General features: G+C 38.9%; 1 protein-coding gene across 1 annotated transcript in view; it reads left to right on the top strand.

Moving 5' to 3' along the window:
* The window catches only part of ptprnb (protein tyrosine phosphatase receptor type Nb), a 58,259-nt gene that overhangs the window by 26,344 nt on the left and 9,796 nt on the right, over positions 1–22,119 (top strand). The window contains exons 5-15 of the mRNA XM_062997669.1: positions 514–637; positions 1,518–1,848; positions 4,083–4,220; positions 6,073–6,107; positions 6,300–6,559; positions 8,886–8,965; positions 10,641–10,705; positions 19,397–19,600; positions 19,722–19,973; positions 20,691–20,838; positions 20,970–21,043. Of these exons, the coding sequence (XP_062853739.1) occupies positions 514–637; positions 1,518–1,848; positions 4,083–4,220; positions 6,073–6,107; positions 6,300–6,559; positions 8,886–8,965; positions 10,641–10,705; positions 19,397–19,600; positions 19,722–19,973; positions 20,691–20,838; positions 20,970–21,043 (1,711 nt within the window). The remainder of the gene's footprint in view (positions 1–513; positions 638–1,517; positions 1,849–4,082; positions 4,221–6,072; positions 6,108–6,299; positions 6,560–8,885; positions 8,966–10,640; positions 10,706–19,396; positions 19,601–19,721; positions 19,974–20,690; positions 20,839–20,969; positions 21,044–22,119) is intronic.

Genomic DNA, 22,119 nt, shown 5'->3' with positions numbered 1-22,119 from the left:
ACCTACTCTGTAGTGGTCCTGTGGGGGTCCTGACCATTGAAGAACAGGGTGAAATCAGGCTAAAAAAAGTATCTAGAGAAACAGATGGACTACAGTCAGTAATTGTAGAACTACAAAGTGCTTCTACATGGTAAGTGGAGCTGATAAAATGGACAGTGAGTGTAGAAACAAGGAGGTGGTTTTAATGTTATGCCTGATCTGTGTAATCATACAGTGTTTTTCCTACCTTAGTATCATTACAGTACTGGTATCAGTATTAAAGTTGCACTAAATTGCCTACAGTAGTCTCACGCTAGTTCATCCATGATAAACACTATTGAAAGTGACCCAAGAACCTTTAGGTACTCTTTCTTCAGTCTCTGCTCACTCTAATATTATGCTCATCTGATTTGCATACATACAATAGGATTATTCAGAATCAAATGCATTCATTTCACTCTTAATGACCTTTTGCTTCTCATTTCTTTCCTCTCCGTCTTTTTCTTTTTTCTATTCTCTATTAATCTGCTGCAGATCTAATGGAGGTCAGTCAGACCAGTTAAACCCCAAACTGCAGCACTACATGGACTACATGATCGTCGATCCTCCCCAGTCCTCCCTGCACATGCAAAGCATGGAACCTTATACTTACCCAAAGGTGAGAACTCACATTTGTAGATATACAATATACTACGACCACAAATATTTGGACACCTGATTATTAAATGATTAGTTTCCCAAAACCATGGGCATTGGTATTAAAATCAACTCTATTTTGGTAGAGGTTATTTATTTGTGCATTTTCTCCCATTTTCTCCTGATTTAGCGTTGTCAATTTGTCTTCCGCTGCTGTGGTTCCCTGATTGCGTTCAAGGAGGGTATATTGCTACTCACGTGCCCTCCGACGCATGCAACCCCTTCTTTGCCCCCTTGCTTCTGCACAAGCGCCTCTATTCAAATCAAATCAAATCAAGGTTTATTTGTCACATACGTAGTCATACACAGTACAACTGGCAGTAAAATGCTTTTGTGACTGCTCAGCCACAGTAATTACAAAAGTAAACAAAGTAAACAAAAATATATATTATACAAAAAATAGAAATGTTAAAATCTTAACCCTAATTGGATAAGCGGTTAAGACAGTGAGTAGGAGTGAGTGAGTGAGTGTTTTTCCAATTCTTTAACTTGATCAGGGTTGCACTGGGTCCAGTTTTGTCAATCAATTGCAGGGCCTCGGCCTTCCCCCTCTTAGATAGGACATACTGGCTGATAGCACTGCTGGGGATTCAACCCCTAGAACCCAGCTGTAATGGACTAGCGTAATTAACCGCTGCGCCACCTGAGTTCCGGGAGCACAAATTAATTTTGTACACCTGCTGTGAGCAATGTGTGTCTAAAGCACTTAAACTCCCTTAGAAGGGGTGTTTAGATACTTGTAGCTACATAGTGTCTTTTCCTATTGTTTGTTCTTAAATGCATTTAATGCATTCTGTTAGCTTTTTATTAACCCTGGCTGCTCCTGTTCTTCCACCTTTCAGTACGGTTACCAGGATGAAGAGGAACGTTCTTTAAACCTGGTGGAAGGAAACATGTACCCCTCATCCTCCTCTCAATCCAGGGTATCCAAACATCGGCCTCAACCTTTGGATAAGGACACGCAGCTACTTCAGGATCTGATGGCTCTGCTCTTGACTTCTTCAGAACAGCCCACCTCACGCCACCAGGTGGCGACACCCCTCTCCAGCTCTCCTTTCTTTCAGGATCTGGACTTCCCAGTGGATTACAGGAAGGACTATGTGTCCGAAGGCCTGGGTGCCAGCAACCAGGAGCAGAAAAAGAAATCCCAGAAGCAGTCTAAGCATGATGAGGGTAAGTCTTGGAAGTCAAGGAGTTTGCAGAGGATTAAAACTAGACTAAACCCGAGTTAGCAGTTTATAGCTACACCTATCTTGTAGCTACACTAATCTTGTATTAGCTACACCTTTAATTTACTATATGGTCAAAACTATGTGGACATCTGATGAGCTTGTTAAACATTACATCTCAAACCCATAAACATTAATATTAGGATGTCTTCACCTACTTTGCAGCTATAACAGCCTTCTGATAATGTTTTAAAACATTTTTAAAGTTTGTATGTGGGAATTTATGTCTATTCAAAACTGCACTGAAGGCCAGGCTTGTAATTGACATTCTAATCCATCCCAAATATCTGTATTGAAGTCAGGGCTCTGTGCAGGCCACTAGAGTTTCTTCATATAAAACTCATCTCACTTTGAGTAGCTGAAACACATAAATTCAACTTACATTTTTGGCATTTAGCAGACGCCTTTATCCAAAGTGACTTACATTACAATTATAGTATACAGTCTGAGCAATTGAGGGTTAAGGGCCTTGCTCAAGGGCCCAACGGCAGCAACCTGGCAGTGGTTGGGCTTAAATCAGCAACCTTCTTATTACTAGCCCAGTATTTTAACTACTAGGCTACATATGTAACCTAAATTCACTAAATTTAATAGTTAGAATGGGTGTCCACATAATTTTGGCTATATGGTTTAGGTGCAAACTGTTGCCCATCATATACATTGCACAATTTGCCAACCCCTCATTCCCTAACAAGACCAGATATTATTTGGATGGTGGAGACCATTCTTAATATATCAGTGACAGGCAAAGAGTAGACATGGGTATGTACAGTATATGGCATTGGCACTGGCATTCCTGTCTGTCAGGTACAACAGCATAGCTGGGTTTTTAAACTTCTTAATACTCAGTGCTTAGTCAGGCATCCAAATATCTGACCAACAGTGTCGTAAGGACAGAAACTGGCCATAATAATAAATAATAATACAACCCCAAATCAGAAAAAGTTGGGACAGCATGGATAATGCAAATAATAAAAAAAACACAGATTTTCTTACATTTACTTTTATTTGATTGCAGACAGGATGAACCTGAGATATTTCATGTTTTCTCTGGTCAACTTTATTTCATTTATTAATAAACATCCATTCCTGCATTTCAGGCCTGCAACACATTCCAAAAAAAGTTGGGACAGTAAAGCATTTACCACTTTGTAATGTTGCTGTTCCTTTTCACCACACTTAAAAGACATTTTGGCACCGAGGATACCAAGTGATTTAGTGTTTCAGCTTTTATTTTTTCTCATTCTTCCTGCAAACACGTCTTAAGATGTACAACAGTACGGGGTTGTCGTTGTCACATTTTTCCTTTCAAAATTCTCCACACATTCTCTATTGGGGACAGGTCAGGACTGCAGGCAGGCCAGTCCAGTATTCGTACCCTCTTCTTCCGCAGACATGCCTTTGTAAGGTGTGCAGCATGTGGTTTTGCATTGTCTTGTTGAAAAATGCATGAACGTCCCTGGAAAAGATGAGGTTTTGAAGGCAGCACATGTTGCTCTAGGATCTCAGTGTACTTTTCTGCATTAATGCTGCCATCACAGAAGTGTAAATGACCTTTGCCAAGGGCACTGACACAGCCCCACACCATGACAGACTCTGGCTTTTGGACTTGCTGATAACAGTCTGGATGGTCCTTTTCGTCTTTGGTCCGGAGCACACTGCGTCCATTTTTTTTTTTCAAATAAGACCACAATACATGTTTCCATTGTGTGATGGTCCATCCTAGATGCCTCCGAGCCCAGAGAAGTCGACACCGCTTCTGAACATGGTTAACATAAGGCTTCTTTTTTTGCACAGTAAAGTTTTAAGTGGCATTTGTGCATGTAACTCCGTATTGTAGTGCTTGACAAAGGTTTGCCAAAGTAATCCCTCACCCATGTGGTTATATCAGCTATTGTTGAGTGGCGGTTCTTGATGCAGTGCCGTCTGAGGGGTCGAAGATCATGGGCGTTCAGCATAAGCTTGCACCATTGGCCTTTCCGCACTGAAATTCCCCCTGTCAAAGTAAATGTAAGGAACACTGCATTTTTATTTTATTTGCATTTTCCATACTGTCCCAACTTTTTCTGATTTGGGCTTGTACAAACTGCCTAGTAATACCATCAACTGCAGCTTGAACTGCTAACACAAGCCAGGTCAGGTCTGTAAATTCCTTGAGTTTATGACTTTTGTATGCAGACCCCACTCAGCAGAATCTGCATGAGCTGCTACTGCAGCATGGCTTTGATCTGAATCATCTGAACCCCGGCGACATGGGGCGTCTTTTCACTGTCTTGGATCTCCTGCAGAATGAACCCACAGTTACACACGATCAGGGTAAGACTATTATTACTTAGGGCGTGAAAGTCTTGGCTTTTTCTATGACTTAATAAAAAAAGGTTTTTCAAGTTTACTGATGGGTTCCTGATGACTTGGGTGGTGCAGTGGTAAAATACACTAGCTTACTACCGCTGAGATCCCGAGTTCAAATCACAGCAGTGCTATTGGCTGGTCCGGCATCTACACAGACATAATTGGCTATGTTAGAGGGGTGAGGATGGCCAAACAGCATAGCTGTTGGGAGGTGCATGCATTATTGTGCTCTCAGTGCCAGACCCAAGCCTGGATAGAATAAACAGGGTTGCGTTAACCCTTTGATGCACAAGCTAAGCAAACCCCTTCTAATGCACAACATGGGTCAAAAATGACCCATATTCATCCATTCAAGAATATTTTCATATGCACATTTGTCAGTTATTCATGTATTTGCTGTCTTAGCTAATAAAAGCTATCTATACTAGAATATGTAAACAGCTAGCAAGCAAATAGTATTGGACATATTCAAGATTCAAGAGCCTAATCTTTGGTTATCTTTCAAAAGATCAGTAAATATGTTTTTGACTACAAACACTTACAAATGTCAGTAGTTTCTGTCAAATTCCATAGTAAATACATAAGGGTCATTTTTGACCCATATTGTGCATTAGAAGGGTAGTAAAAAATATAAAACTGAAATAAGGATTTGTGATGATCAAAAACACGTTAATTGAAAAATTCATGGAAGCTTGAATGACGAACTTAATTTATTGCAAAGATATAGAAAATAAAAACTCAGTTGGGTCACTTTTGACCCAGGTTGTGCATCAAAGGGTTAAAAAGAGCATCTACATGAACAATGCAATCCTTTGCAATGCAATACTTTGTGGATCATTGTCATGATGCAAATCTGATTTATTTCTAATTCTGTTAAAATAATACATGAACAATGATTGGCTGTTGTTCACAGGGTGGGACAAGCCGGGCCATGGTTCCTCATAACTGGTGCAATTACGACCTCTGCTGACCGATTGATGGTGCCTGTGCAAGGTTGGGAAATAATGCTAATCAGGGTGTGGTTCTCCATGCACAAGGCTGATCCACATATGAACTCGCCTCATGCAGGTGAAAAGATGCAATCAGTACTGCACACATGTTGGAAGGGGCGTGTCAGTTGCGAAGCTCCTTAGTCAGCAGTGGAGGGTAGTATCGGTAGAGGTGAAGCAGTCATGGTAATTGGTTACGACTACATTAGTGAAGAAAACTGGGGGAAGGCACACAGTTACACCCTGGACGGGGCGCCAGTCCATTTCAGGGCAGACACACATAAACACACACACACACACACACACACACATTCACTTTAGGGCAATTCAGTGTCTCCAGTGTTTCCCATTCACCTATAGGGCAATTCAGTGTCTCCAAATTACCTGACTGCATGTTTTTGGACTGTGGGAGGAAAACGGAGCTCCCGGAGGAAACCCACGCAGACACGGCGAGAACATGCAAACTCCACACAGAAAGGACCTTCTTGCTGTGAGGTGACAGTGCTACACACCGAGCCACCGTGCCGCCCACCCAGCAACTCTAAACAAGTAAAAGAGGTGGTAAAACATAAAGATAATGATGACGATGGCGTATTTCTTACATTATTTTAACAGAATTAGGAATAAATCAGATTTGCATCATGACAATGATCCACACAGTTTTGCATTGCAAAGGATTGCATCACAGACAATGATTTATTGTTCCTAATAATAAAGCATATACTGCATAACTCATGATTCATGCAGTATAGGCTTCATTTAGGGAGACAAGTTTCAAACGGTAAAAAGCTCACTATAGTAACAGTCTGTTCTCTTCTTATACACAGACCATAATGTAGATTCATCTGGCCCACAGAAACTGGTAAGTTCATTAATCCAGGAAATTGTGATGTGTGTTTGCATTTGTTCATTACTGTTTCAGATATTTTTGCTATTGCATGACATGACCAGCGGAAGGCAGTGCATGCACTTACTGCAGGACATGGCAAAGCATTACTGTTTTATTTAGAAAATTAACAACTTGATGACTAATTAGCATTTCATTGTTTTATAGATTAAGTTTACTGAGGGGGAGATGAAACACACGATGCAAAAGGGTCCAGGTCAGGTCATCTCCTCTTCCTCTTCTGCTCAAGATGGCCACAAGACGGTTGGGTCATTACAGATCAATGATATTAAAGATGGATACAATGCAGTTCTTCCTCCTGCCTTAATAAAACAGGATAAAGGGTGGAAAGAAGTTCCCAGTGCTGCACAAGTAAAGAATCAAACCAAATACAAAGAAGACTATGGATATATCGTAACAAACAAGAGGTACTATTACTGTTTATTTTTTGTCACTTTTACGTCACCTTTTCATAAGTATAGTGCAATAATGATAATAATATTAATAATAGTAATAATAATAATAGTTAAATATTTTATGCCACAAAATAACCTGAAAATATTTTAGCCTGGATAAAAATAATAACCATCGCCACCTGTTCATTTGAGGATTTTTTTTTTTCACTTTTTTGTTACTTTTTACAAGTATAGTGCAATAATAATAATAATAATTATTATTATTATTATGATTATTATTATGATGATTATTATTATGATGATTATTATTATTATTATAGTAAAATGTTTTATGCCCCAAAATAGCCTGGATATTTATGCCCCAATATTTTTAGCCTGGATAAAAAAAAAGAAAAATATTTTAAATTAATGGTTCTCTGTAGGTCTTCGACAAAAATGTGGAAAATCTATGGTTCGCTCATATTGTTTCAGTTCATTGATGTTGGGGAGCATATTTATGCACAGCTTTTTTAAGATTTGCAACTTACAGCAACTCAATGGAAATTAGGTCTGATCTTTGTCAATCCAACACCTGATTTGGACACATTGTTCCCTGTTTTCATCATTCAGATTTTGATTTGCTGATGTGCTTTGGATCATTGTCCAGTTGCCTGACCCATTTTGGCCAAGCTTAACTTGCTGGACAGATAGCCGCTCAATTGTTTCAGAGAGATTCTGGTCAAATATAAAGTGGACAAGCCCAAATCATCAGTTATCCACTGTGCTTGACATTTGACAAACTGCTGCTGTGCATGATCATCAAACCAATCTACACCTTGGACCATCAGTCCAAAAGTTATTGTCCCTGACAATTGTGTTTTTTTCGGATGCAAGAAGGGGATTTTTCTAGCCACTCTCCCATTAAAGCAATACTTGTGTTAATAGAAGTCTATAGGTCATGTGATGTAGCTCTTGATTTTTGTTTATATCATTGAGCACTAAACATTTGGACCCAATTAGATGACATCAGTGACACTCTTTTTTCATTTAATTGCTCCTGAAATTAAATCAAAATCTAGTTTGATTTGATCTGAAGTTTAATTATTTTGTTCTATTTCATAGGGTAAGGGGCCTGGACCCTCCTAAAAAAACTGGATGCTGTATTCCCTTTGCCTTCTTTTAAAAATTAAACTTCATCCTTGTTTACTTACCCTATTTAGAAAAGGCAACATTTTTGTTGTTGACCACCCAAATAATAACCTTGCCACCGTACCCATAATAAGAAGCTTTTTTTTTCTCATTTGCATTTCAATGTTTATTACCCAATCTTAGATCATTAACTAGTGTAATTCCAAAATTTCACATCAGAATGTTGTCACATTAGAATTAAGTGTGATGCCGCTCAGGTGGCGCAGCGGTAAAAACACACGCTGCAACCAGAGCTGGGATCTCGAATACATCGTATCGAATCTCAGCTCTGCCTTGCCGGCTGAGTCTGAGTGGTCACATGAACAACGATTGGCCTGTTGTTCAGATGGGTGGGACTAAGCCGGATATGGGTCTCTCTCTGTCAGACTGGTGCAATTACGACCTCTGCTGGCTGATTAGAGGCGCCTACACAGAGATGAGGAAAGAGTGCTCTCAAGGTGTGTCTCTCCGTACACAACGCTAGGTGGCACAACACTCGTCAATGTGTGGGTGATAAGATGCATACGACTTGCTGCCCACGTGTCGGAGGGGGCATGGCTTCAATCTCATTAGCTTCAATCTCCTCGGTCAGAGCAGGGATCGGCATAGTCGGAGAGGAAGCATGATGCAATTGGGGAAATTGGATGCGCTAAAAGGGAGAAAAAGGGGAGAAAATGCATTTAAAAAAAAAAATTAAGTGTGACATCTGAGATTCTCATGTTAACCTATTCCTCTGCAGTGGTGGCTCACTGGATTAATAATCAGAGGGTTGCTGGTTCAAGACCCATCACCACAAATGTGGGCCCCTAAGGAACCCTTGATACACGATTGTGGGGATCAGTTGCTTGATAAAAACTTCTGCTAAATGTCCCCCACCCCCCTTTAGACTAATTTGTGCATGATTCAGCACAATCTGCTTAATGATGACACTTGGAACCCCTTGCGCCTCGATCTCAAGCTGTGGTGAGGTGGAGGCCTAATCCAGGGTCCCCAGCATGGTGGAGAATCATATGGGGGAGAATTGAATAGCATGACTCTATCTCCCGAGTTGTCCTGACCCCCTGATCTTCCACACTAACACTTACCTTTTCCCTCAAGTCTCTTTTGTTTCAATAGCTATTTCAATAGCCTGTGCTTGTTTTGGTTTGTGACCATTAACCTCTTTTCTCAGCATGGTAGGTCCAGCTCTCACATTCCAAGTGCGCCCAAGCAGCCAGAATCTGACAGCTGGGGAAGTGGCGAATAAGGCTGGTGAGTGTTGGAGGAGGGGACCTTGTACCTATTGTGGAAGCTCTGTGTCAGTCTGTAAAGCCCTTACAAAACTTGTATGGCCAAAAGTATGAAGACTCCACTCCTAATTATTGAGTTCAGACCTGTTAGCCCTGTTAGTTAAAGTGTTTAAAATAAATTATAGATGATAAATTACATGCTTTTAACATTGTGGCAACGGAATTATGTGACAGGTTTTATGTAGAGGAACTCCAGTGGTGGGCACTGAGCCCTGACCTCAACCCTATTAAAGATGTTTGAATGGATTGTAATGTTAACTGCAAACCTTGGGGCGTCAACTTTATGGTAATGCCTATGGTTTTTTAAAAGATGTCCAACAATATTATGGCCAGGTGTCCACATTCTTTTGGCTGCTTTGTTTATCAGCCACAACATTAAAACCACCTCCTTGTTTCTAAACTCATTGTCCATTTTATCGGCTCTACTTACCATATAGAAGCACTTTGTAGTTCTACTGTACAATTACTGACTGTAGTCCGTCTGTTTCTCTACATACGTTTTTAACCTGCTTTCACCCTGTTCTTCAATGGTCAGGACCCCCACAGAGCAGGTATAATTTGGGTGGTGGATCATTCTCAGCACTGCAGTGACTGACATGGTGGTGGTGTGTTCGTGTGTGTTTTGCTAGTATGAGTGGATCATACACAGTGTCCACTCACTGTCCACTCTATTAGACACTCCTACCGATTTGGTTCACCTTGTAGATGTAAAGTCCGAGACGATCACTCATCTATTGCTGCTTTTTGAGTTGGTCATCTTCTAGACCTTCATCCGTGGTCACAGGACGCTGCCCACGGAGCGCTGTTGGCTGGATATTTTTGGTTGGTGGACTATTCTCAGTCCAGCAGTGACAGTGAGGTGTTTAAAAACCCCATCAGCGCTGCTGTGTCTTATTCACTCATACCAGCACAGCACACACTAACACACCACCACCATGTCAGTGTCACTGCAGTGCTGAGAATGACCCACTACCCAAATAATATCTACTCTGTAGTGGTCCTGTGAGAGTCCTGACCATTGAAGAGAAACAGATGGACTACAGTCAGTAATTGTAGAACTACAAAGTGCTTCTATATGGTAAGTGGAGCTGATAAAATGGACGGTAAGTGTAGAAACCAGGAGGTGGTTTTAATGTTATGGCTGATCAGTGTGAGTTTATATACTGTGTATATATATATACAGTATATATACAGACATATGAAAGTGAATTTAATACTTGTTATGACTGTAAGTCATTAGGACAAAAGCGTTTACTTTGTATCAGATAGCTTATGACTGTTTATTGCCTACTAACACTGTAACTTACCACTGACGACAACTGTTATAAGATTTATCTCTTTTTTGTACTTTTTCATTCCCTCTCTCATCATTTCCTTTCTCATCAACAACTCTGTGGGTTAAGCAGATTGCAATTGGCAGGCGGTATAAGGCACAATTTGTGTAATGAGCTACAGCTAAAATGTAAATGTTAATTTCAGACTCAACAGGAGCTTTGATAGTGGTAGCGTAAAAACACATTAGTAAATTTAGTCCTGTGTGTGTGTGTTTTTTAATGTTTATTCACTGTGGTTGTCTTATATAGTCTAGCTATGGTTACATAGTTATATCTTCTAATGCCTCTGTGTTTTTTGAGCAGTGGCTGAGAAGAATATTCTAGCATCTGAAACAGGACTGAATGTACTTCAGGCAAGTGTTGGAGAGGTACGTTTTTAAACTTTACTCAAGGTCTAGCTTTAAATGCTAATGCAGGTATCAATTATGACTGTAGCTTTAGTTTTTGCCTAGAGATTTCTCTGAATCTTTTAGTAAGTAAGTAAGTTAGTCTGTTGTTTTTAAACTGTTGGACTACTGGCTCACACAGTTAAAAAAAAAAAAAAAAAGCTCAGGTGGCGCAGCGGTACAAAGTACGCTAGCACACCAGAGTTGGGGTTTCGAATACATTGTATCGAATCTCAGCTCTGCCTTCCGACTGGGCTGGGCGGCTGTATGAACAACGCTTGGCTGTTGTTCAGGGTTAGAGGGTAAAAAAGTCGGATCGTAGGTCCTCATAACTGGTGCAACTGCGGCCCCTGCTGGCTGACTGATGGCGCCTGCACAGGGCTGAGGAATAATGCTGATGGGAGTGTGACTCTCCATACACTGTGCCCATTGGTGTATGAATTCGACTCGTGCAGGTGAAAAATGCAGGAGGGGGCATATGTCAGTTGAGAGGCGTCCTCAGTCAGTGGTGAAGGGTCGAATCAGTATAGAGGACGCAATCTGGGTAATTGGACACGACTAGATTAGGGGAGAAAATTGGGGGAAAAGTGGGAAAAATAGAAAATTACAAAAAAAAAAAAATAATAATAATAACAGCATAAACAAAGTGTTACTACACATTTCTAAATAGCTACTATTCAGCTATAAATAATAATAATAACAATAATTGTTATTATTATTATATTTACTTATATTAATATGTCAGCACTGACCCACAGTCAACGTGAAAGAATAGACCTACATTTTAAATATTATTCTCTTTCAAAATATTTACATATAGACAATTTACTGGCATTGGCAAACCCCCCTTCCAAATAAATTGGGACGTTTTGTAAACTGCAATTAAAAGAAGAATCTGTGATTTATTCATTCTCTTGAATCTTAACTGACAAACAGATCAGTTTGTCAGTTAAGAACAAAGGATTTCTGTAAAAACACGCTGGAGCCAGAGCTGGGATCTCGAATACATCGTATCGAATCTCAGCTCTGAATGCCGGCTAGCTGAGCGGCCACGTGAACAACAGTTAGCCTATTGTTCAGATATGGGTGTGACTAAGCCGGATGGGGTCTCTCACTCATGACATGTAATTTATTAATGGCTGATTAATGGTGCCTGCACAGAGATGAGAGAGTGCTCTCAGGGTGTGTTTCTCCGTACACAGTGCTGAGCTGCACTGCACTTGTCAATGTGTAGGTGATAAGATGCATACGGCATGCTGCCCACATGTTGGAGGGGGCATGGGTTACTTTGTTCTCCTCAATCAGAGCAGGGATGGGCATTGGTGGAGAGGAAGCATGACACAATCGGGCAATTGGACGCGCTAAAAGGGGAGAAAACGGGGGAGAAAATGCATAAATAAGATACATACAAAAAAGATTTCCAAAGTTTTCACTGATTAACTTCATTGTAGTTTGTTAACATAAAAACATTTAGAATTTGATGCTTCCAATACACTCTAAAAAAGTCAGGATAGGACAAAGTAAGTATAAAAGTCTGATAGCATATTGAAGGTACAGTGTTTTGAAACATTGCACAATAAGCAGGTGAATTGGTAAGCATAAAACAAGTGAGGTAATCCACAAAAGGCTTAGTCTGTACAAGCAAATTCAATTCAGGGAATCTGGAGAAATCTCAGTTCATGAAGGGCAAGAGCATATCACTCCTGAATGTGTGTGGCCATCAAGCCCTCAGACAAAAAAACATATGAGAAACCGTCATGATACTGTGATAAATATAGCCATGTTAGCTTGTGAGTACAGTCCGCCACTGCATCAAGATATGCAACCTAAAACTCAGACTGAAAGCCAGACATCAATTTTATGCAGAAACACCACTGAGTCCTCCAAGCTCATATCAGATGGACTAAAAGAAGTGGAGACGTGTTCTGTGTTCAGATAAGTCCATGTTTTATCTTGTTTTCTGGGAAAAAAGGACATTGAGTTAGGCTATGGGGGTGCACCAGTGCCCACTTCATGGCGACTTGCACATGTGTAAAGATACCATATGTGCAAAAGTGTATATTTTAATTTTAGAGAGACATGTTAATATCAAAGTGATGTCTTTTCCCAAGAAGTCTGAGGTTATTACACCAAGACAGGGCCAGACCTCATTCTGTATGCGCTACAACAGCATAGCTTTATGGACACAGTGTGAGTACCTGAGTGGCCTGCCTGCAGTCCAGATCTGTCTACTATTGAAGATGTATGGTCTTATCAAGCAAGAATTGATAAGATTCCACTTGCAAAACTGCATTGATTGGTGTCCTTAGGACCCAAAACATTATAAAGTCTCATTAATAGAAAAGCTGATGGAACACAGTGCCTCTGTCCCAACTTTTTTGAGTGTGCTGCATGCACCAAATTCTAAATGTATTTATTGGAATTACACCGATCAGCCATAACATTAAATTACACCTCCTTGTTTCTACACTCACTGTCCATTTTATCAGCTCCACTTGCCATATAGAAGCACTTTGTAGTTCTACAATTACTGACTGTAGTCCTTCTGTTTCTTTGCATGCTTTGTTAGCCCCCTTTCATGCTGTTCTTCAATGGTCAGGACCACTACAGAGTAAGTATTATTTGGGTGGTGGGTCATTCTCAGCACTGCAGTGACACTGACATGGTGGTGGTGTGTTAGTGTGTGTTGTGCTGGTATGAATGGATCAGACACAGCAGCGCTGCTGGAGTTTTTAAACACCTCACTGTCACTGCTGGACTGAGAATAGTCCACCAACCAAAATATCCAGCCAACAGCGTCCCGTGGGCAGCGTTCTGTGACCCTTGATGAAGGTCTAGAAGATGACCAACTCAAACAGCAGCAATAGATGAGCGATCATCTCCGACTTTACATCTACAAGGTGAACTAACTAGGTAGAAGTGTCTAATAGAGTGGACAGTGAGTGGACACAGTATTTAAAAACTCCAGCAGCATTGCTGTGTCTGATCCACTCATACCAGCACAACACAGACTAACACACCACCACCATGTCATTGTCACTGCAGTGCTGAGAATGTTCCACCACCTAAATAATACCTGCTCTGTGGTGGTCCTGTGGGGGTAAAAAAGTATACAGAGAAACAGACGGACTACAGTCAGTAATTGTAGAATTACAAAATGCTTCTATATGGTAAGTGGAGCTGATAAAATGGACAGTGAGTGTAGAAACAAGGAAGTGGTTTTAATGTTATGGCTGATCAGTGTATTTTCTTTCTACTTTTGTCAGTTAAATAAAGATTTATGATAATAACCAAATCACATATTGTTCTTTTATTGCATTTTTACAAAATATCCAAACTTTTTTGGAAATAGGTTTTATACATTGTAAAAGGTTTGCATGTTAGCTGAATGAATGAATGAGTGTTATTGGCAGAAAGCGAATTTAACAAATCCCAAATCCTTTTTTTATTCCTAATTCTTGTTTATTTGCTGGTATTGCTAAAAAGTTGAGGTTATACTGGGTTATTTTCTGTCTCAGTCGGTGTTGTTTAGAGCCTGACAGTTCTCTCAGGATCCATTATACTCCCCGTCTCCATTTTCCCGCTTCGTCACCGTCCGCTCTGTTGCCATGGCGACTACTTCATAAGTGACAAACTGACAGGCGTGCGCGGGATTTCGTTGGCGCGCGGCCGAGCTGAAACAGTCCCGGAGCTCCTCTCATCTCGCTATAAGCTCCTTTATGTTCTGGTTCGCACAGATATTACGGAGCTTTCTAACTTTTGTTATTAGTGTAAAGTTATTTTTTCAGCTCGGTTAAAACTTAGCGGGTAGAAACTTAGAGAATATGTGAATAAAGGTAAAGATTCCTCGAGAGCATCCCGGTCCTCTGTTCAGTTTTTCCCTGACTGGAGCGTTAGCTTGAGGCTCGCGCGCTCTGTTAGCGGTTTGTTTCTGAGGTGAGTTAAAATGCTTAATATTTTATACACCTATTTATCGTAAATAGTGACTAAAATTAACATGTTTATATTGATAGACTCCAGCTATGTCTGACTATCGAAGTCTGGTTACAAAATATTGTAATGCTATTAAAATAAGTCGTTACTTAATAATACGCTGTTATCACTCACAGTTATCAGTTATTCATTAAATTCGTACCAAATGTATTAAAAATGTTCCCCTTTTAAAATAAATCCCTTTGACTGATCCAGATGTTTCCCTGCGTAATTTGCATATAATTGCATATGTTTCTATGTTTCTGTATTTAAAAAAGAAAAGAAAAGAAAAAAAGCCTGAAATAGATATAATTTCCAAATGCCATGGATATTTTTCTATATTTATGTATATATATATATATATATATATATACCACATTTTGTTGTTTTACTTTTCTCTTTTCATTAACTTGTACATAATACACTGCATTTATAAACGTTTGTATTTGTATTTTATTTTTTTTACAATGACTACGATTTTCTTAGCAGAACACTAGAGTAAGTTCTGGTATTTAGACATTTAATTATCATCCATGTTTACTTAATATATGTAAATAATGTCAATAATTTGATATTATTTACATTTTAATATTATTATTTCATATTTTAACTATCCATACATAATTAGATAATTAGTGTATAAATAAAAAATAATGCTATAAATTGATATTATAAAAATTAACATCTAAATTATAAAAATATAACAATAATATGTAAATTAACACATGTACAGAATATTGTTAATGCAAATTAGAACAACAAATATATGTATCTTTAATTTACAATTGTAAACTTCATTTACTGTAAACGTTACCATAATATTATGTATATGTAATGTAACAGTAATAATTAATATACTTAACATATTGCATTAATACAAATTATACCTGTATTTATTTAAATTATCATTCAGGGTGTCACACTGTTGCTAACGTGAATTTTGCACGTTCTCCCCATGAGCACAAGGAATTCCTTTTGGTATACTGGATTCCTGCCAAACATGACAGTAGGAATATTGGCAGCTTTAAATTTTTCTTTTGTCCAGTCCTTATCAGGAATGCTCCTGACTTTTATTTTTATTTATTTATTTTCTGCTAAATACATGCAAATTATCTATTATTGTAAGTTTTTTTTTAAATTTATGTGAATTCAAATTAAAATATTTTTAAATAATAATTTATTACAATTTATTACATTTATTTCAATTCTTTTATTGCATATACTGTATATATATATATATAGTCTTCATTTAGACTTCATTGAGTTCTACTTAGTTTAAGATCATATAACTACAATTGTATTTTATATGTATTTTAATTGTATTTTAAATATAACATGCAGCATTTGAGAGGATTATTAGTTATTTTTGTCTAAAGTGGTTCTTTTGTTTTAATTATAAAAATACCAAATATGTGAATATTAATTAATGAATATCATTAATGAATATGTGTAATGCATAAAATAAATCCTGAAATTGGGTGAAAAAAGGAAAAGAAGGAAACCCTGCTCTCAGCTCACCTCACTCCAGTGTCTTTACAGACAGTGATGTCAGGTGAGGCGGTTGCTGTGGCGACAAGGTCAGCGAGGTTGGCACAATCACAGTCATAATGCCCCTCTCCTGTGTGGTCTACCTAATTCCAGTGTAGGAAGGAATAAAATGAACAGTAGCATGTATAGAGCGAAAGATTCAATAGCATTTCAGATGTAAAAGATTGGCTGAACTGCCATGTGTAAAACTGTAGAAGTAGGTGAACTACAGAATACGTCACCCGTTCTCTCTCCATCTCCTCTTTTCATTTTGTCACTTTTATTTGTCACTTTTGATGGTCGATGGGCTTACATCAGGCATTCTGATGTAACCATGGCAACTGCTGCCCCCACTGAGATGCATGGTAACCCAGACAACAGGGTGGGAGGTGCAACCTTCTTTTGAGATGCTCATTCTGTCCTATGTGTGTGCAACACCACACCTCCTGATCCTGCTCTCCCTCTCCTCTTATTCCATTTCATTTCAAGAAGCTTTAGCAGAATAGACTGGCCTGGGTGGTCTCTTTGAAGAGAAATTGTTTAACTCACTCCACCACTGAAAAGAGGCCCTGGGATTTGTCTGTTACTGCAGCTAAGATTTTAGCGTTAGGCTTTACTCTAAATAAGTTCTATTTCTGCATTTTGGGGCAGTTGTAATATTAAATTATATGTAAGTCATGACTAAAATGTGTGTTTATATCAATTTTGGACTTCTTATTTTTGATCTGGCGCACACAGCATCTATTTCTTCCAAAAAAATCTGCAATAGTGATTCATCTGAACAAAATACACTCTTCCACTGTGTAATGGTTCATCCCAGATGTTTCCGAGCACAGAGAACTTGAGACAGCTTGAATTTTCTTGAATCTTTGTTTAACTGACAAAAGTAAAAAGAAAATTTCTATAGAGGCATGTTTAGCACTTTACTATTATTAAGACGTTTAATGGTTTGGGAACTAAGGACACTAAGTGGAATTTTTGTCCAGTCTTGCTTGATATGTGACTTCAGCTGCTTAATAGTCTATGGTCACAGTGTCTGATTCTCCACTTCATGATGCATTTCTAACAGGAGACCGATATGGACTGCAGGCAGGCCAGTCAAACCAGAGATGTTCACAAGTCACAAAATACGAGTCCAAGTCAAGTCACGAGTCTTTAGGCTTGAGTCCAGGTCAAGTCACGAGTCTTTAGGCTTGAGTCCAGGTCAAGTCACGAGTCTTTAGGCTAGAGTCAGAGTCAAGTCACAAGTCTTTAGACTAGAGTCCGAGTCAAGTCATGAGTCAATATAATCTACACAAAACATATATTTAAAATGTAGCATTGAAATAAACAAATAACATGTAAGTTCAGATAAAAAAAACAACAGATTAGTAACTGTATTTTATTGTATTTTATTTAGTGCCTTTACTTTCCTAGGTACCAGTTAAAAGCTTAAACTGATACATTTTGTTTTCATTGCAAAACAAAAGCGCGCAATAAATCAGGCACAGCGGCCAAAATAAATACAAATAACAGCATTTCTCACTAAAAATTTAAATCAGAAGGTCTGACTGGTTCAGAAAGAGGTTCTTCCAACTAGGGCTGAAACGATTCCTCGAGAAACTCAAGTAATTCGATTACTAAAAATCATTGATTCAAATTTTTCGCATCGAACAGAGAACCGGACAGAGAAAACCACAGAAAGTTTTAGATCATTTTAAGCTGGAAAAAACGAAAACTCAGAACAGCATCCGCACCATCAGAGTCTTGTTGATACGCTAATTTTTTCTTCATTGTAACCACCACAGGCTTTTTTGAAGGCTTAGGCAAACACATGTACACACACAAACGTCAAATCTACCTCATCTGACAGATACAATCCTGACAGAATTTTTTTTGCCTCCTACAAACACCACAAAACCTCCCAACAAAATATTAAAGCTTTATGTTCTGTGTGAGCTGTAGCTGAAACTTTTAGTTCTGAAATTTGCACAAATTAGTGGCAATGTTTATGTATTATTGTTTATTATTATTTATGCCTTAGTTTTAGGTTGCCTGTATACATTTTAAAAGTAATTTGATTTCTTTTTGATGTATTTGTTTTTGCATTTCAAAAATGTTCTCTTTAAACTGTCCTGTATGCAAGGAATAAAAATGTACAGTTTGTTTTAAGAGACACGTCTTATTTAATCTTATACGTATTTATTTTGTTCTTTATTAAAGCAAAAGTATTTCTTATCCGATTACTTGATTAATCGCTGGAATAATCGATAGAATACTCGATTACAAAATTAATCGATAGTTGCAGCCCTACTTCCAACCATTAGCACCAATTCTGTAGGAGCGTTTCATTCACACCAGCTGTTCCAGTGAAGTGCACTACATAGGGTATTCCACCATTTTAAGTGAGATTCCAATCCAAAGGAGGGAGTAGGGAGCGACGCTTCATCACTATGCTGGAAACTGGCTGGAACATTTACCCATTACATGCGTTGCGGGTTAAAACGGCTGAAGCGTTATTCGAGAGCAGAAAATGACACGATTAGAATGATGTCGTATCATATATATATGTAATTGTCACACGTAACTAATGTTAGCTCATGCTGACTCTTGTTGTATACAAGTCATTTTTTGCGAGTCACGAGTCGAGCCTTGCTGTTGTAGCACATATAAAATGAGGCCTGGCCTGATAAGAATTGAAGGCCAAGTACAGGAACATCCTTGAAGAAAACCTCCACCAGTTTGCATGGAAACACAAAGAATAAAACCTTTTAACAGTCTTTGAAAAATCTCTGAATGTCCTTACGTGGCCCTGCCAAAACCCACTTATGTGTAGGGACCTTAAAATTGTTCATAGATGCTCACCATGCACTCTAATGGAGCTTGAGATGATCTGCTATGAAAAATTGGGCGAACTGCTTATAGCAAATTGGCGCTGTATATGCTTCAAAGCACTGAATAAAGCATCTGAATACCTTGTGAAGAAGAGGATTCAGTTCTTGATTAGAAACACTTAAAGGATGATCCCTGAATTTCTCTCTTATTAGGGTATAAATATGAGGTGACACACAGGCCTTATTCTTTCTATATTGAGGTTTTTCCTTTTAATACAGGAAACTTTTTGTGAATATATTAAATGAAGAATTAAAATAATAAGCAAGTTGTCCTGTTTTTTTTTTTTTTTTGTTTGTTCAGAAAAATGACGGGCTGCCAGTGGCAACACGAGTGCAGAAAAGCAGCCGCTGGGTTTTGCTTACATTTGTGGGCGTGCTGTGTGTGGGCGGGCTTTTAGTCGGCTCGTTGACTGTCGCCTGTTTACGTAGCCATGCTCGCCAGGTTGCCTCCAGGAAGCTGGGATTGGGACCGGAGGCGGGAAGTGGCACGCAATATGCATACCAGGTAAAAAAAAAAGTATTTTTTAGTAAACCAATTTCCTCACAGACAAACTATTTAATGTTTAAAACAAAACAGTGTTTAGAAATGCAGTCTATTGACACTTTTTTCCATCATCCATCCAAAGGATCTGTGTAGGCAGCACATGGCTGCTAAGTCATCCTCAGCAAGGCAAGAGGCAGGGGTGGCAACTGGAGCAGGGGGAGCCGGAGGAGGTGCGGTGGGAGTTGCCGGAGCGGAAACGTCGCGGGTCAGCAGCGTATCATCTCAGTTTAGCGACGCCCCTCAGGCCAGCCCCAGTTCTCACAGCAGCACGCCCTCCTGGTGCGAGGAACCTGCACAGTCCAACATGGACATTTCCACTGGCCATATGATACTGGTACACACATTTTGAAACGTATTTGAATATATTAATTAATCTGTAAGAGATTATTTAATGAGGCATAAGAATGATGGGCAGCACCATTTTCTACATAAAAACACGCTGGAAGGTTGACTGGCCACTCTATGTTATACCATATTATATATATTGGACAGTGGTAGCCTAGTGGGTAGAGCTTTGGGCTATCATTTGAAAGGTTGAGGTCGAATCACAGCTCTGCCATGCAGCCACTGTCGGACCCTTGAGCAAGGCCCTTAACCCTCTCTGCTCCAGAGGCGCCGTACAATGGCTAACCCTGCACTCTGACCCCAGCTTCTAAACAAGCTAGGATATGCGAAGAAAGAGTTTCATTGTACTGTACATCTGTATATGTATAAATGACAAATAAAGGCCTTAATTTACCTAGATGTATATAAATTAGTGTGTGTGTGTGAGTAAGATGCCTTGCAATAGACTGCCACCCCCACCCCCTTCAGCAGGCTCCGAACCCCGACCAGAATAAAGTAATTACTGGAAGTAGATGTATTCATAAACTAGCCACTATATACAATCCATCCATATTTATGCCATTCTTTTGTTACCTTGATGGGTAAATACGGTAGAGAGTTTTTGAAAAGGGTCAGATTTATATAAATGAGTTTTCGGCATCTGTTAACATCTGTTAACCTTTATTCCCTTGTCTCATTTTGTCTGCTGTGAATGTACTCTCTATAGGCATACATGGAGGACCATGTGAAGAATAGGGACCGCTTGCTGAAGGAGTGGGAGGCATTGTGCTCCTACCAGGCAGAACCCAGCACCGTGTCCGTGGCTCAGAGTGAAAGCAACATAAAGAAGAACCGCTGCCCTGACGCTGTGCCATGTGAGCCGTTTCAACCATTATTTAGTCTTTGTAGAAATTCTCACCTGCTTTTCATTACTAATTGTTTGTGAATAAAATGGCCTTCACTTTGCTTATTGAGAGGTGTTAATTGTGTGTTATTCTGTGAACAGACGATCACTCCAGGGTTAAACTAAAGGCTGAGGTTAATCCCTCAAGAGCTGACTACATCAACGCCAGCACTATAGTAGGTCTAAGCAATTCTGCTTGTGTTAGTGATTTGTTAATATATTACTTTTTAATTTGATGTGTATTTATTTATTTAATAAATATCACAATAATATCAATTATGTGATCACACTTTTGATGCATGTTTTTTTTGTGGTCAGATTTTCTGTAGCACCACTGGTATAAATCTCTATAATTTTGACAAATGGAAGGAAAAGCACAACAAACAACTAAAGAAACAAGAAGTGGCATTAAAATGCTTAGAAGGCCTGAAACACTGTGTTTGATTTTGTGAGTTTGGATATCAGCGAAGTCAAAAAATCTAGCCGGGTGTCCACACAAACACAATTGTTCATCTTTGAAGAAGGGAAGGTCAGACAGGGTCACTTCACATGGCTGCTGCTATATGTGCAGAGGTGGAAAGAGTACTAAAATATTGTACTCAAGTAAAAGTACTATTACTTCAATGAATTTTTACTTCAGTACGAGTAAAGTTACTAGTCTAAAAATCTACTCAAGTAAAAAGTAACTCATTTAAAATGTACTCGGAGTAAACGTTACTTAGTTACTTTTTTTTAACAGGAGAGGGTGACAAGTGGATATAAATCTCACAATAGTTGTTTTTTATTAAAATCTAATAGAAAAAACATGTTGATACAACATTTAAAACATTTAGGGATGTGTAATGTGTCATTTTAGTACAGACCATTCCATAACACTTTTTCAAACTTTATAACGACTAGTGATGGGTCGTTCGTGAACGATCCGATTCTATTGAACGGCTCTTTAAAATGAACGAAAGGAACCGAGTCGTGCCTTTGGGAGTCTTTATACATATATATAAAAGGAACCGAGCCAAAAAATCCGACTCCCCATCGCAGAATTTACTGCAGCAGTTTCCCAGACGCGATTTTTTTTTTAGCGTTTATTTTACTCAGTAACGGATGTTATTTAAAATGTAGTGAATTACAATTCTTAATACAAAACATACTTAAGTAAAAGTAAAATTACTGGTTGTAAAACCTACTTTAAAAAGTACAAGTACACAAAAAAACTACTCAATTACAGTAACGCAAATAAATGTACATCGTTACT

Source organism: Trichomycterus rosablanca, chromosome 6, assembly GCF_030014385.1.
Source record: "Trichomycterus rosablanca isolate fTriRos1 chromosome 6, fTriRos1.hap1, whole genome shotgun sequence".
Lineage (NCBI taxonomy): Eukaryota > Metazoa > Chordata > Actinopteri > Siluriformes > Trichomycteridae > Trichomycterus > Trichomycterus rosablanca.
Note: the sequence above shows the minus strand (reverse complement) of the source record. Positions and strands in the feature narration are given on the sequence as shown.